Raw genomic sequence first — 16,918 nt, 5'->3', positions numbered from 1 at the left:
TTCAAAAAATAAATAAGAAAGTAAAAAATTAGAATAAACAATTCAGGTAAGAGCCGGACAGTCTAGTTCCTTTGCTCTGAAGAAAATAAAAAGAGGAGAGATAAGGAAAGGGATGGTTCTAGTTTCACCCAACAGTGAACCGCAAGGTAACATAATTAGTCTATAATTATAACCAATCTGACTAGTGAGAGTACTGGTACCGCTCTCTTTTAATCCGGATTTGATCGAAACTGGCATTTAAATTATTTTGGTATAGATTCAACCCAACCAGAGAGAAGTCATTGGAAATTTGCTCCGCTTTTTCATCAACAAAAGCGGAGTCAACAAATTGGTCTGGAATTTAAGTAATAATAAAATAGGACCGTGCTTTATGGTGAACACATTGTGGGGATTGTGATGATATCATTGTATTGCACTTATTGCACTAATTGCACTAATTGCACACTAATTAAGATTTAAGAAATTAAAACAGTGATGACTTATGGGCTAGAACATGCTGTGTCGGCCATTATTTCAGGTGCATTTATTCATTATCTTGTTTATATATAGCTAGAAGAATTTGTATCTGGACATTGGTGAGGGATGTAGTTTATACTAGAGTTTAAATTAGTGTCTCACTGAACACTGAGCACAATTTTAATACCACCTCAGTACATGATAGAGATAGAGAAGCTCAATTCTTATATGAATCAATAATTGAAACCAAGTTTATGTTTTATTAATAAACACAGCATAATTTGTGAGTTAAATTTGTACTGGAATCAATACTAAATTAACACATAGTCTTTCTTAATGTAAACAGCAATGAATCCCTATTATATATAATATTGAAGAAACAAGAAATTAAACTGTTTTAATTTCATATCAAAAATACAGCTTAGTTAGTTAATTAAGTGACAATTGTGCACATGGAATCAATATTTAATTACATTAATTAATACATATTCATTCTCGATAATGTCTCATGATATAAGCACAGTGTTTGATATCACCTGATAATAATCGTTCCATCTCTTCTAACGTTGTATCAGGGTGTGGATATAGCAAAACTGTACAGTAAACTCTAGCTCGAGACACGGCTAGGTACAGAAGGGGCAGGTAAGTTAAATCTTCAAATTCAAGTATACCAATGACAGCTGGCCATTCTCCTGAAGGAGTCTCTAAGCCATATAACACGGGTATGTTATCCGCAGACCGTCCACTCCTATATTTTGCAACTTTTATTTCTACCATTTCATTAAGTCTGCCACTACGACGTATCACAGCTGTATTTAACGGTGTAAGAACATTTTCCCGCTGCAGCTTGTCTAACTCTTTATCTAGGTAAGTGCCTATCAAATCAACATCTCCGCTATTAAAAACATGTATGTTGATTTTCGGTCCACGAATGTAATGACCTGGTGTTTGTTTAACAATGGTCTCATTTGAATCACGTGATCCTCCTCTTACTCTCATTATTTCTTCTTCTATTTTGTTCCTTATTACTGATAAACTATTCGATATATCGTATGTGTTTCTCAAGTTCTTTGATAGAGTAATTGTGCGAAAGAGGGAGTTTGATTGTTGTATAAATGAAGGCCCTAGTATACACCAAATATCCTGTGCCGTGTCATGAGCTATCCAGATATAACGGTTGCCCTGATTAACCTCCGGCAAAGAACATAACGTTTTCATAATGTTATTCGTTACCCCAATGTCATCATAAGGTGAAATCGCTTGCATATCGTCTATAAACACATCACAATCAGGATGTGAAGTTATTATTTCTAAAAACCGTTGGCTGATTTCGGAAGTCGACAAAACCTCTAACTTGCCATATTGCATCTTATATAGTGGACAATGAATTATGATAACTTGATTATCAGCTAATTTCAAGGATATCACCTCAATAATCTGCAACGTGGTCATCTCCCTAGTTTCACCGCTGGAAAGTGTACAGTGGCGTACACTTGTTTTTTCGAAAGCAGTTTTAACCCCTTCCTCAGCTGTGGCGTTATCAACGAAAAATATGATTTTTCTATTCGCATCCGACTCAGCACGCTGTATTGCTTTAGCTATCAGTATGACACTTTTACCCGTTCCTGCGGGCCCATTGATAAGAACTAAGCGTTCCTCTAAATTGTACGCTTCAGACTGCTTCTTAGTGAGGTTGTTCACTCCTAAGTACTCCTTAATGACATCTGGGGCTGGAATAACGTTTGGATTACTTTCCCTGAACGTAAAATTTCCATTGCGCAGTTTATCATCAATATCCTGTATACACCATCCCAAACTGCACTTGGATTTATGACAGTAGCCCTTATTATCCGTACACCAAATAGCAAGCAGCATGTTCCTGACTTTATCATGTTTTGCTTGAAAGTCAGACATCAATGCTTCTTCTATGTGAAAATCTGTAACATTGCCTTTCCACCAAGATGCAAAATCTTCTGTATCTTCTTTGAATATAACCGATGATATCTGATCAGGCTCCAAGGTAAGTTCTGCACTGGATCCCTTCGTGAAGTTAGGATAAGCTGTAAAGTGAGAGATATTTGTGCTGTTCTCAATGCTTCTGATCAATTTCGCCATTCTTTCCCTCTGTTTTTCTGATTTCTTGTATGATCCCTGCCATCCTAACTTATGCTGTTGTTCATCTAATTCAGGATTTTGCTGTTTTGCTTCACTAAAACTTGTCATATTCTTCACTTCAATGATCACAAAATAGTTCTTTCCTATGATCACAAAATCGCACTCCCCCTCACGATTGTTTGGTGTTTTTCGGCAAGCCACACACCCTTTTATAACATGACTTTTATCGCACAAACGATATTGACGGTGAGTATATTCGAAACTGTGTAGAACGTTTATATCTTCATCTAGTAGCTCCTCCAGTGCTCTATAAACTACAACTTCGGTCTCATAGTCTAACTGACGTTTTTTATCATCTTTAAAACTGGGACCAGGCTCACCTTCATCTGGGTATACGTCAATATACGTGTGTTGTGGAGCTTTTGGTAGCATGATTGGGCGTGTTTCTGTTGACGCACAATACGTATCGTAGATATCTTTCCCGTTCTTGAGATATTCCTCCATTTTGAGATCTCTGAAATAATTGTGTACCTTTATTTCTTTATTCAAGTTTCGAAACTTCGACAATAATATAGCAATATATGAAATTTCATGACACAAGGCTGAAACGAAATACGTGCGGTCGTTAGTTGAGGTACGAAAAAAACTGAAATAATGCATGATTCAACTGTCAAATTTCCACATCTCAAGTCTAAATAACTGCAGCAACAAAGTCAAATCAACAACATACCGAGTGTAGATCGTAAATGATAGAATACAGAGAAGTCCAGTATAGACTAAACACAAAGAGAAAACGCTATGTCCGCAGTATAATGTAGATTGTGTTTCATGAGGTTATGATGTTATGATATATAATCTAATTATATTATGCTTCCTAGATGCTAGGGTAAGTTTATTACATTACTACTGTAACACAGCATTTACCGCGTCATAAGGTGACTGCAACTGGTGATAATAAAATAATAAAACGACGGATCAAATTTCAATATTCTAATATTCAATATTTGATATTCAATCAGGAGGTTGAGTTTAGTTATCCTTCGTAAATTTGAAAGGAAATACGTATGAATAATGGTTACTAGTTAGGAATGGAAACAGCTGTATATTATGAAATGTGTGATCACGTGATACTGATACAAGGCTATGTTTTATCCTTTCTAGTTTAAACAACTGGACTACAAGTTAAATCTGGGAGTTTTATGGACTATAATATTAGTTATGTATATTTGAAACAGTCGAGTAAAATATTTGATTGTCTGACGTCTGTCTTGCTTTATTAAAGCCATATTTTACAGTGGAAATATTGCTCATGTTTGTGATTTGGAGCCTCTTTTAATCCGGATTTGATCGAAACTGGCATTTAAATTATTTTGGTAATAGATTCAACCAGAGAGAAGTCACTGGAAATTTGTTACCGCTTTTTCTGGATACAAAATAACTAAGGGGTGGGAGTCAACAAATTGGTCTGGAATTTAAGTGATAATAAAATAGGACCGTGCTTGATGGCACCCCTGCAGATTTCGTCGATTTCAGGTGCCGTCGGCACCATAAAAATTAAAAGCAAAGCAGAAATCGAACGCTTTCTGCGCAAAAAATTGACCTCAACAGAAAAAATTAAACATGGCTTCAAAGCTTCAAATCCAAATTTGAACCAGAGATTTTTCACTTCCTCTCGATAAACTCAATTTTCAACCCAAAATAAAGTCTCAAAGGGGTAAATTACTCAGGTCAGGATTGTAGGCAATGATTATGCCAAACCATACATTTTTGTAAATTTATTAAACTTTCAATTTAGCCTAAAACACCCTATTTCGCAAAATTTTTCCGGGGGGCTGCGCCACCCTAGCCCCCGCCAATGCGGTCCGCCCCTTACCTGGACCCCGCTCTCAGCTTGCAGCTTCGCTCGCCGACAGCCCCCCCCCTCCCCAAAGAAAAATCCTGGCTACGTGCCTGAGCAAAATATAGGTTTAGGGCTTTTCAGATGATTTGGCTCCTCAACAGATACCGACGTACATAACGGTCAATATAATATGTAGTTTAGGTTTACCTGGCCCGTAGGTTACGAATGTGCCCGAGGAGAAAAAAAAAGCAAACTTAAGAAAATTTCTCGGGAACTTAAAAGTTCACCTCAAAACGAAATCTGCACCTATGCTTGATGGTGAACATATTGTGGGGATTGTGATGATATCATTTTATTACACTAATTGCACTAATTGCACATTAATTAAGATTTAAGAAATTAAAACAGTGATGACTTATGGGCTAGAACATGCTGTGTCGACCATTATTTCAGGTGCATTTATTCATTATCTTGTTTATCAACTTAATAACACCAGAATGTCTGTGTGTCTGTGTGTCTGTGTGTCTGTGTGTAAAAAAATTAATATATAATGCGGTTGTATACTTTTACATTGCAACTGTGACAGTAAAGTCCCGGCCGAAGGCACGGGTTACACTAGTATTATATAATATAGCTAGAAGAGTTTGTATCTGGACATTGTTGAGGGTTGTAGTTTATACTAGAGTTTAAATTAGTGTCTCACTGAACACTTACCACAATTTGAATACCACTGCAGTACATGATAGAGTAAAGAAGCTCAATTCTTATATAAGGCAATAATTGAAACCAAGTTTATGTTTTATTAATAAACACAGCATAATTTGTGAGTTAAATTTGTACTGGAATCAATACTAAATTAACACATAGTCTTTTTTCATGTAATTGTAAACAGCAATGAATCCCAATTTATATTTAAGAAACAAGAAATAAAACTGTTTTAATTTCATATCAAAAATACAGCTTAGTATAGTTAGCTAATTAAGTGACAAGTGTGCACATGTAATCAATATTCGATTATATTAATTAATACATATTCATTCTCAATAATGTATCATGATATTAGCACAGTGTTTGATATCACCAGATAAGAATTGTTCCATCTCTTCTAACATTGTATCAGGGTGGTGTAGTAGCAAAATTGTACAGTAAACTCTAGCTCGAGATATGGTTAGGTACAGAAGGGGCAGGTCACCTAAATCTTCAAATTCAAGTATAACAATGACAGCTGGCCATTCTCCTGAAGAAGTCTCTGAGCGATATAACAAGGGTATGTTATCCGCAGACCGTCCACTCCTATATTTTGCAATTTTTATTTCTACCAAATCATTAAGTCTGTCTGTGATGTCACGTATCACAGCTGTATTTAACGGTGTACTAAGAACATTTTCCCGCTGCAGCTTGTCTAACTCTTTATCTAGGTAAGTGCCTATCAAATCAACATCTCCACTATTAAAAACATGTATGTTGATTTTCTGTCCACGAATGTAATGACCTGGTTTTTGTGTAACGATGGTCTCATTTGAATCACGTGATCCTCCTCTTACTCTCATTATTTCTTCTTCTATTTTGTTCCTTATTACTGATAAACTATTCGATATATCGTATGTGTTTCTCAAGTTCTTTGATAGAGTAATTGTGCGAAAGAGGGAGTTTGATTGTTGTATAAATGAAGGCCCTAGTATACACCAAATATCCTGTGCCGTGTCATGAGCTATCCAGATATGACGGTTGCCCTGATTTACCTCCGGCAAAAAACATAACGTTGTCATAAAGGTATTCGTTCCTTCAATGTCAGCATAATGTGAAATCGCTTGCATATCGTCTAAAAACACATCACAATCTAGATGTGAAGTTATTATTTCTGACAACCGTTGGCTGATTTCGGAACTCGACAAAACCTCTAACTTGTCATTGTGCAATCTCTTATATTGTGGATAATGAATTATGATAACTTGATTATCAGCTAATTTGAAGGATATCATCTCAATAATCTGCAACGTGGTCAAATCCTCAGTTTCATCGCTGGATATTGTACAGTGGCGTACACTTGCTTTTTCGAAAGCAGTTTTAACCCCTTCCTCAGCTGTGGTGTTATCAACGAAAAATATGATTTTTTTATTCGCATCCAACTCAGCACGCTGTATTGCTTTAGCTATCAGTATGACACTTTTACCCGTTCCTGCGGGCCCATTGATAAGAACTAAGCGTTCCTCTAAATTGTATGCTTCAAACTGCTTCTTAGTGAGGTTGTTCACTCCTAAGTACTCCTTAATGACGTCTGGGGCTGGAATAACGTTTGGATTATTTTTCCTGAACGTAAAATTTCCATTGCGCAGTTTATCATCAATATCCTGTATACACCATCCCAAACTGCACTTGGATTTATGACAGTAGCCCTTATTATCCGTGCACCAAATAGCAAGCAGCATGTTCCTGACTTTATCATGTTTTGCTTGAAAGTCAGACATCAATGCTTCTTCTGCATTGTGCATGTGAAAATCTGTAACATTGCCTTTCCACCAAGATGCAAAATCTTCTGTATCTTCTTTGAATATAACCGATGATAGCTGATCAGGCTCCAAGGTAAGTTCTGCACTGGATCCCTTCGTGAAGTTAGGATAAGCTGTAAAGTGAGAGATATTTATGCTGTTCTCAATGCTTCTGATCAATTTCACCATTCTTTCCCTCTGTTTTTCTGATATCTTGTATGATCCCTGCAATCTTAACTTATGCTGTTGTTCATCTAATTCAGGATTTTGCTGTTTTGCTTCACTAAAACTTGTCCAATTCTTCACTTCAATGATCACAAAATAGTTCTTTCCTATGATCACAAAATCGCACTCCCCCTCATGATTCTTTGGTGTTTTGCAATCCTTACACCCTTTTCTAACATGACTTTTATCGCACAAACGATATTGATGATGTGTATAATCGAAACTGTGTAGAACGTTTATACCTTCATCTTGTAGCTCCTCCAGTGCTCTATAAACTACAACTTCGGTCTCATAGTCTAACTGATGTTTTTTATCGTTTTTAAAACTGGGACCAGGCTCATCTTCATCTGGGTATACGTCAATATACGTGTGTTGTGGAGCTTTAGGCAGCATGTTTGGGCGTGTTTCTGTTGACGTACAATACGTATCGTAGATATCTTTCCCGTTCTTGAGATATTCCTCCATTTTGAGATCTCTGAAATAATTGTGTACCTTTATTTCTTTATTCAAGTTTCGAAACTTTGACAATGATATAGCAATATATGAAATTTTATGACACAAGGCTGAAACGAAATACGTGCGTGCGGTCGTTAGTTGAGGTACGAAAAAAACTGAAATGATGCATGATTCAACTGTAAAATTTCCACATCTAAAGTCTAAACAACTGCAGCAACAAAGTCAAATCAACAACATACCGAGTGTAGATCGTAAATGATAGAAGACAGAGAAGTCCAGTATATACTAAACACAAAGAGAAAACGCTATGTCCACAGTATAATATAGATTGTGTTTCATGAGGTTATGATATTATGATATATAATCTAATTATATTATGCTTCCTAGATGCTAGGGTAAGTTAAAATATTCAATATTTGATATTCAATCAGGAGGTTGAGTTTAGTTATTCTTCGTAAATGTGAAAGGAAATACGTATGAATAATGGTTACTAGTTAGGAATGGAAACAGCTGTATATTATGAAATGTGTGATCACGTGATACTGATACAAGACTATGTTTTATCCTTTCTAGTTTAAACAACTGGACTACAAGTTAAATCTGGGAGTTTTATGGACTATAATATTAGTTATGTATATTTGAAACAGTCGAGTAAAATATTTGATTGTCTGACGTCTGTCTTGCTTTATTAGAGCCATATTTTACAGTGGAAATATTGGTCATGTCTGTGATTTTGAGCCTCGTTAAGAATGTTAAGAATGTCAATAAACACAGATCGAACAATCTGTCTCCTCCATTTGAAGAAGATTCTACATATTTTTTATCTTGATTCTATATTGTCTCACCCTGTGTGTAATTTATAATAAATTTACGCGGAAGTTTGGGATTTAGGTAAAATATCTAAAATAAGCAGAAGCTTGGTATTTAAAAAATAAAACTTCTAACATATAAACTATTCAGGAATGTGGGATTAAAAAATAAAACATCTAAAATATGCAGGAGTGTGGGAGTTTGAGTCGGAGATAAGAGTCCTACACCACCCCACTACAATAAGTGTAAAGTATCAAGCTATGGTGCACACAGGGAGCATACGACAAACTGCTAGTATTGTAACGATGAGTGTTCAGCATATGAGGACCGGGGACAAGGCTATTTGCAGGTAATTATCAGTGATATATTATGTAGATGTGTGGATTTGTTGGGGAGGCGGGGTGTTTTGAAAATCTTAACTAAAATTAATTCTTATTGACAAATAAAAGAGATTAGGGTATCGAAACCAATGTTCGTTGATCTGAGAAATCAATTGGTTATGCGTATTTGACTTTCAGACCACGTTCAAATACGATAGACACGCCAATATTGGTAATTGAGAACAACGAATTACCGAACAGAATAAGTGATTTTTTGGATATGTTAAATCTCATGTTCTTCGACACAAGGCATCAATCGGTGATGGCCATTTGACTCCCAAATAATACTGAGGCACGATATAAACAGAATATCAGCAATATCAAATCGAATTTAAGGCTATTCTAAGTGGGGCAAAAATGACATTGAATGTAAGGTGATATATACATAATACTATATGCTCAAGTCTTATGGTAATTAAATAATAATAGTTTCGCCTAGAGCTAAATGAAAACAGTATCTTTAAAATCGGTCAGTCAATGGCTATTAATAATAAAAAATAACGTTCTATGACAACCTGAAATCGATGGAGTTTAAGACAAGGGAAAACTGATAAGGTCCACCATGTTGCATTTTAAAACAAGAGCACTGCACATTTAGTTATCAGCTTTGGGCATTTGGCGTGATAATTAACCGATAAGACTTTTAAGCATATAATATTACATAAATCACCTTATATTTAATGTAATTTTTGCGTCACTTAGAATAGTCTTGAATGCAGTTTGATATTGCTGATATTCTGATGATTGGCGATAAACTACTAGTACTAGTTTGGGAGTGACTATCGTATCTGGTCGTAATCAGAGAGTCATTTGGAAATCACAAATTTACTTAAATTCTTAATACTACTGCTGTCTCACAAATCATTGCTAGGATTGGCACCAACTTATATGCAGGACATGTTTAGGTAGTACGCACAGTACGCACACCATAGTCACTCATTAATTATTTTTCCATCGTTTAACTGTAATTTTAGTGTGCGTAGCTTCTCTGTGGTGCGGTGGCTCCAAATATCTACGGCCTCAGTCAAGAATCAACCCCTCGGTCGGACACCGGGGTGGGGGGGTGAGCTGAATATTGTTGATTTAACTTATCTATTTATAGAATTACTAAACACGATGGTTTTCCAGGTTTAGATTTATCAAGAATCCAGAGTATATAAAGGAAGGTGCCAGAATGGTCTTCAGAGAAGGGAGGACTAAAGCAGTTGGAAATATTATCAAGTAAGTGATTAATCCCAATTAATAAAAACAATCAACATAATACACTTATCATTTATTTGATGCGAGGAAAGCTTGATTATCCTCTATTCGAAATTTCAACGGTAATTAATCAATCAAACGGTTATTAATTAACTAACTAATCACCTCTTAAGGAGGTGATCCATCTAAGGATCCATTGGATCTATGCGATCTCCTCTGTCGACTCAACCGAATGATAGGAAACTTAATTGAGGGTTAAATGAGGAGGGGTACCTGTTAAAAGTTCAGGAAACTTCCTAGCATACCCCTTCAGCGCATACTGTAAACATAGTACTATTAACTATTATTAACTATTACCTCCTCAGAGTCTACCCCGACGCCCCGGCCCCCTACCGAGGCAACAAGCGCGACAAGATGAAACCGAAATACAACGCACGTCGCCGCATCAAATCACTTAACGACCGCGACAGGATAGATCCTGAGCCAAACCTAGTAACTCGACCAGAACCTATTTTAGCTACTGTACCATCGATACCATCGGTACCATCGGTACCATCGATACCATCGGTACCATTGATGCCAACGATACCATCGGTACCGACGATACCAACGATACCATCAGCAGATGCTACTGCAGCAGTTTCTGCTACCAATATTAATTCTACTACCACCGATCGCGATGATTCAGGGACATAGAGTTTGTGTGATACTCCGTTTCAAGGGAAATGGCTATCTTGTTATGAGTTATGAGTTAACTGTTGGATTAATTGGGTCTTAAGTTAATCTCAATTTGACTCTAGGTAAAAATGCCGTGAAGATTTATTAGCTGGTTTTGCTTTTTGGAATTTACGTATGGTGACCCCAATAATATACACCCATTGTACATAAACTGGTTTCGAGAATTATATAATATGTGTTTTAAATCCTAGTTACACTTTATAAACTTTCGGGATGTTAGAATTTGACAGAGACAACCTTGTGATTTACGCTTTTCGACAGCTATAATGTAAACATGAAACGACCTTATTGATCAGTGCTTTATTGTCTTTTCTTGAGGATAACTCCAGATTGGAACGTCTGAACTTTGCTTACGTAACCCACAAACCAAGGTCTACTTAATAATTTTAACGGCACGCGCCGTGACCTAATGGATTGGTAGCAAGTCATTGTAAGCGTACCGGGAATTGATGTGCTTTATTATTTTGCTGAATTCCAACGCTCAATTTCAAAACACTGGCAGTCTATAATTATATTCGACAATGTTAGGTACTTAATCGGGAATGTGGCTTACTCTAACGATATTTCATGCTACAAACGAACTGTTTATCTCCTATCGTTCGCTATTAATGGTATTATCTTTTAGCTAGGTCGAATGTAAAGAAGATAACGGAAGTATGTCCAACGCTACCCAATTCGAGGCGGACTATAGTGAACTGTCAGCTGACATCACGGCTAAAATAGGACGAATACCCAGTTTATTTGGCAAAGACAAACATGACATGGTCAGTTGTGTATCTTTCATTTATTTCATGTGTTCAGATAATATACACTATACAGCCTTACAACACGAAAATCCTTCACATTTTAACGCTTTTAAACACAACATTGACATACCCTAAAATAAACTTGACTTTTACCACAACATCACTTTTCTGCCACGTGACAGAATTAATAGTTTGACAACCAACTACATCATCACTACAGGTTGGGGAGGTTGAGGGATTGCTGGAGGAAGCTAAAGATTTAATAGACCAAATAGAGGTTGAGAGTCACGCTGCAACCGGAGATCAGCGCAGACAGGTTTTTCATATATTTCGTTATTATATAATAGTGGAGCACGATGTTTTGCGAGGCGTTTGTTTCGCGAAACGAAATATTATGATAATGATGGCACCATAACATTGTTTTTCCAATCCCTTCATACTTTGCAGCAGACTAAAACCTGCTACTCTCAACCTCACGGCTCACTATTCATCCTAGATCACGATGAACGTAGTGAACTACAAACGGGACTACGAAACCCACGTCAAGAATCTGAGAAAAGCTAGGGTATGTCTAACCGTGTTCGTGTGTGATTGTAAATATTTCTCATTTTTGAACACCATGAGTGTTTGACAGGCATGACATTCCTTTAGATTGTAACCATGGAGTGGCCACATATTTCAGCAAGTTTGTGACACAATGGCACATGCCATACGGTTACAACTCCCACAGCTAATAGCACGACGATGAGAGTTGGGTTAGGGAAGAGGGAAGGGGACACTCCTTTAAACATGTGGTCACACTTCGGTGAAATCAATCAGCTTTATAGACGTAGATTCTGGTGGGGAGGCATACTCTTTTGACACGTGGCAGCAATTAACCAATCAGCTTCCACTATTAACCAATCAAAACACAGAATCCCTGATTGCCTCTCCTCCCAACCAGAATCTACATCTATAGTTGTCCCTAATGTCGACGTGTAGTTACTGGCGGGGGTGTCACCGTGTCACGTGGTTACTTAAGAAAAGATGCAAATACTTATGTTCTTGAATTTACACGGTCTAAGTTCTCTACTGGGCTACCAGCTATCAACTAGAACCGTGCACTGCTTCCCAGAGGATAGTATCAATAGTGTCCTAAACAGGTGTTGCGACGAAGTGAACTGTTTTTAAGTGCTAATGTTGAGGAAGACGTGAGGAATCGTGATTTTAAGCAGATATTTTTATTGAAATTCCAAATTCCACGTTGCATGATCTTATTGGCATGCATTTTTCACGGACTGAAGGGTCTTACTGCCTCATTGTTGATCTATGACTGATTCAGGGCCTTTTTGTGGCATCCGTAGGACGCCTTTTCTTAGTTATTTCCCCCCGACCCTTTCCTTTTTAGGGATCGCTCTTACATGCCAGCAACTTAACATATACATACAATAATTATGTAAGCAGACATTCAATTTCGGTATTTTCAACAAAAAAATGAACGATTCCAGAAGTTGAAGCCTAACGAACTATTTAGCTATTAATGTACTATATTTAGCTGTAAATTCTGTTAGCATAAAAAGGTCCAAATCCCGGGCTTTTCAGCTAAATATTATGATCATCTTAATTTACATGCTTAATTTAAATAACAACAATGGCGAACCTAGCAAGCTAGGATCGAGGGGCCGATCTCCTTTTCTTTTGCGGTGCGGCCACGGTCCTTTCGGTACAGATTTCCCTGCAGCATAGTCGGGACGCAATCCCAGGCATATGCACTCGTGTTATTTTCGCAGCTCTAATGAGAGCCACTACCATTCACACCATGGTTTGGTGAGTGACGGCTGCCCATCAATTTTGAAATCTTGGCCCAACTGGGATTCGATCTCGCAGCGTCAGGGCCAGTAGACAAGCAGATTAACCAACTAAGCCACTGAGCCACTTAATCTAAATAACGTAATCAATTTCACGTGAACTGCTAGTGTACAATATACATAAGTTGTGATTTTAGCCCTATAATAAGAATGTGACCCCGACTTCGAAGTCACGAAGTACAAAATGATACAAGCTATCTAGTATCTAAAAGAGATTTGAACGCAGCCATAGCCCTGATGTATTTATTACAGGAGTTATTTGATCCTTGCAAAGGGATGCGATACGAAAAGAAAAGAAAACTTTAAAATGCGCCGTGGGTATTACAGGGTGTTGCAAGACTCGTGTCCAAATTTTGAATGGCTCTCAAAATCTAAAAAATGAGACAAACGGTCTAATTTTTGTTTTGTAGACAAATTATTACATTTCAAAATACATAACAAAAATAAATCTAATATTTTAACAATTTTTCGAACCAAGCCCCCTTTCTGCATAGAAGGTTTTGAACCCTCGGAAGCATATTGTCTATTGCACGTTTTACCATGTCAATTTTTAACTTTTTAGCCTCCCTTCTGATATTGTTTTTTAGCTCATCTACTGTTTGTGGGACTGGGTCTGAATAGACACGTTCTTTCAGATAGCCCCACAAAAAGAAATCGGCCGGATTCAGGTCAGGGCTGTAGGGAGGCCAGCTGAACTCAGCTTTCCTCGATATCAGTCTTTCCCCAAAATGCTCCTTCAGCCAAGCCAAACTTTCGTGTGAACAGTGTGGAGGGGCCCCGTCTTGTTGGAATATACAGGAATCAAGTATTTGTTTCCTTTTAAGTACTGGGATAACTTTTCCACGCAACATAGCAATGTAATTTGCTGTCCTTATCGTCTCTGCCTTCTCTTCTTCATTCTCGAAAAAGTGGGGTCCGAAGACACCATGGTAACTGAGGCCGACAAACAATTCTACTCAAAATTGTATTTGATAAGGTATGCTGCTACTCCTACACTCACATTCTTGAAGAGTGGCTCTAAGTGTACTATTTTGTGTGGTTAAAATTATTCGAAGAAAAGATCTCGTCGTTTCCGTTCCAATAATCTTGTATTTACTGTAATAATACTTTCAGACATCAGTCAGGACGTCTAACACAACTACTATTTTGAATAAGAAAGAGAAACTCACCTAAAATATCATAACAATGTTAGACTTACGTGCAGGTTTGGTTCAAGGTTTGGGTGCGTGGCTTCACATTAATTGGTCGGAGCCTTGCAACTCAACCAAACGTGGAAGCAAACCAAACGTTCTTAAATTCAGTAGCATACATATTAAAATCTAAAGAACATTGAAATATTGACTGTAAAATAACATGATATTGACTGTAAGTCCCGTCAGATGACATACCGGGATGTCGGTGGTGGTGAGGTATGTTACACACGTGTGTCTATATAGTGTCTACCGTGTCTACCGTGTGTAATTGTGGTGTGTGTACGTGTGGATTGCATGATATTCGTGAGTTTAAGCTCTGCTACACTTATAGCTGGCGTCTCTTCCACCAACCCTTCCTGTGGGCTTTCTCTTGAGCAGCCCAGTATAAATGTTTGCTTGGACACTTCTTTAAACTATTGAGAAACAAAGCTATCCGGTAGCGCAATGTTAATTCTGAACTTTGAGCAAAAGATCCAGGAAAGTTAAACATTTAATCAGGTGATTAGGTAATTAATTAAATGTACCTGTTTATTTCAGCTCTCATACACTGACGAGTCTGAGCAGAGGAATGAGCTGCTCGGAAATGAACACAAAAACACGATGACAAACAACTCGGAGAAACTGGAGAGATCATCTAAACGTCTCGAGGATGGGTTAGTATTTAGTAACTTAGTTACGTTGGTTAATTTAGTAACTTTAGTAATTTTAGTAATCTTATAACTTTGGAGAGGGCCCAGAGGGGATATATGTTCTAAACAATTTAGCGTTGAAAACACCGAATTAACAAAATGTCATATAAAAAATGAAGGAGTGAACACTTGCAATTTGGATTTACCAGATATGTACTGTATAAACTGTAAATTATCGGTCCAATGAGTCCAGATAATTTTATTTAATGAGTATTGTTAAATCTCAGTTAACATCTTCTTATTGCAGTTATCGTATGGCCATGGAGACGGAAGAGATCGGACAAAACGTGCTGAACAACCTCGCTCAAGATAGGGAGAAGATAAATAACGCTAGAAACAGGTTACTAATACAATATATTAATTTATTTATTTAATATCCACGATATTTATTTTGGCCCTTTCCGGGATTAAGCGTAGATTAACTTTAAGCTTTAGATTTCCATAAACCATCTGCTAGAAATAATACACATAGCTAACTAATCGATAGATCATTAACTAGTTAATTGACAAAACAATCAATAAAATAACAACTTTAATTAATTAATTAATTAAAAGCAACTTACTCAGGTTGAATAACGTAGACAGTACACTAACACAAAGTTCCCGCCTCCTGAACAACATGTACCGACGAGTGATACAGAACAAAGCCATGATGTTTGTTATCGGATTAATTATCGTAGTGATCATCGTGCTTGCTTTATACGGCATGTTTAAATAAACACAGAGAGAATTCTGAGATTTTCTATTTTGATTGAGTGATCTGTGATGGTCACTCCAGTGGTTATGTAATGTACACTATTACTGGTGCTGGGTCACGACTCGTGCTGATTATTATTATTATTTAGGTTGATCACACCTGTTGAAACGGGTGATGATTGCGTTGTTGGTCCCGGAGATCAGTGAATAGTTAATGTCAACTTTAAATAACAACACGGACCACAGCATTAACAAAAATGCTGTATTAATTTCGTTGATACTGATATAAGATATTGGCTGTATCCGCACACCTAAATCCGGCCGGCCGCCGCGCGCGATCAAAAGGGGTCGCAGTGTATTCACAACCTCACAGTACTTAGCACCTCAGACGTTTGCAAGATGTGGAGCATTTTTGATAGATCTGACTTACATTTTATTAACGCTCCATTAAGTGGTCATTCTAAGATGATAGTTGTTCATTCTTTGTACTTGCATGACACAACCAAACAGTAAACATTATAAAGTTATATTTTATAGGCTTATTATATGAGTTTATTGTGATTATAAATGAATGTTCTGCTAAAAACACAGTCACATTTTTACGACATTTTTGAAAAAATGTTAGAATTTCTGCTCGCTATTTTGGAGTTGCTGTACTTTAATGAATTATGTATAGTAAGAATTTGTTCTGGTTTTGTTGAAAAGTTTAAAACACTATGAAAGTTCTAGCGGGTTCTAGTAATTTGAGAGTTATAATGTAAAAATGATTGTTGTACACGTGTACTATGTGTTATGTTTTGAATTTATTTTTTGATGAAATGAGAAGAAAAGTGTCCCATTTTTTATCAACAGTAGAAACAATAATATTTACCTTCCAGTCTTACTTTCCATCCAATTCCAATGGATCAAAATCCTGATTTACGGAGGGCATTGAAATCCAAAGATTGTATAGCCTAGCTTACTGGGCGGCGCTCAGACTGTCATTCCGCCGAATCTCTATTGTTTGTGAACATAATAGCCTGGGGTCCCCAGGTAAAG

General features: G+C 37.0%; 2 protein-coding genes across 3 annotated transcripts in view; both read left to right on the top strand.

Annotated features, from left to right (window-relative positions):
- LOC134824348 (GTP-binding protein 1-like) overlaps positions 1-10,999 on the top strand; it is a 28,957-nt gene extending 17,958 nt beyond the window's left edge. For both annotated transcript variants that reach the window (XM_063836236.1, XM_063836237.1), the window contains exons 13-16: positions 47-146; positions 8,581-8,740; positions 9,900-9,992; positions 10,337-10,999. In XM_063836236.1, coding sequence (XP_063692306.1) covers positions 47-146; positions 8,581-8,740; positions 9,900-9,992; positions 10,337-10,667 — 684 coding nt within the window. In that variant the 3' untranslated portion in view covers positions 10,668-10,999. The remainder of the gene's footprint in view (positions 1-46; positions 147-8,580; positions 8,741-9,899; positions 9,993-10,336) is intronic.
- Positions 11,000-11,365: 366 nt separating this feature from the next.
- On the top strand, positions 11,366-15,902 carry LOC134823924 (vesicle transport through interaction with t-SNAREs homolog 1A-like). The gene is made up of 6 exons (XM_063835521.1): positions 11,366-11,473; positions 11,676-11,771; positions 11,952-12,020; positions 15,033-15,148; positions 15,432-15,524; positions 15,752-15,902. The coding sequence occupies exons 1-6, from the start codon at positions 11,366-11,368 to the stop codon at positions 15,900-15,902; spliced, it is 633 nt and encodes a 210-aa protein (XP_063691591.1).
- The last annotated feature ends 1,016 nt before the right edge of the window (positions 15,903-16,918 follow it).

The sequence above is a fragment of the Bolinopsis microptera genome, chromosome 12 (genome assembly GCF_026151205.1).
Source record: "Bolinopsis microptera isolate Bmic1 chromosome 12, MBARI_Bmic_1.0, whole genome shotgun sequence".
Lineage (NCBI taxonomy): Eukaryota > Metazoa > Ctenophora > Tentaculata > Lobata > Bolinopsidae > Bolinopsis > Bolinopsis microptera.
The sequence above is the reverse complement of the archived record's forward strand: the minus strand, read 5'-3'. Positions and strand labels throughout refer to the sequence as shown.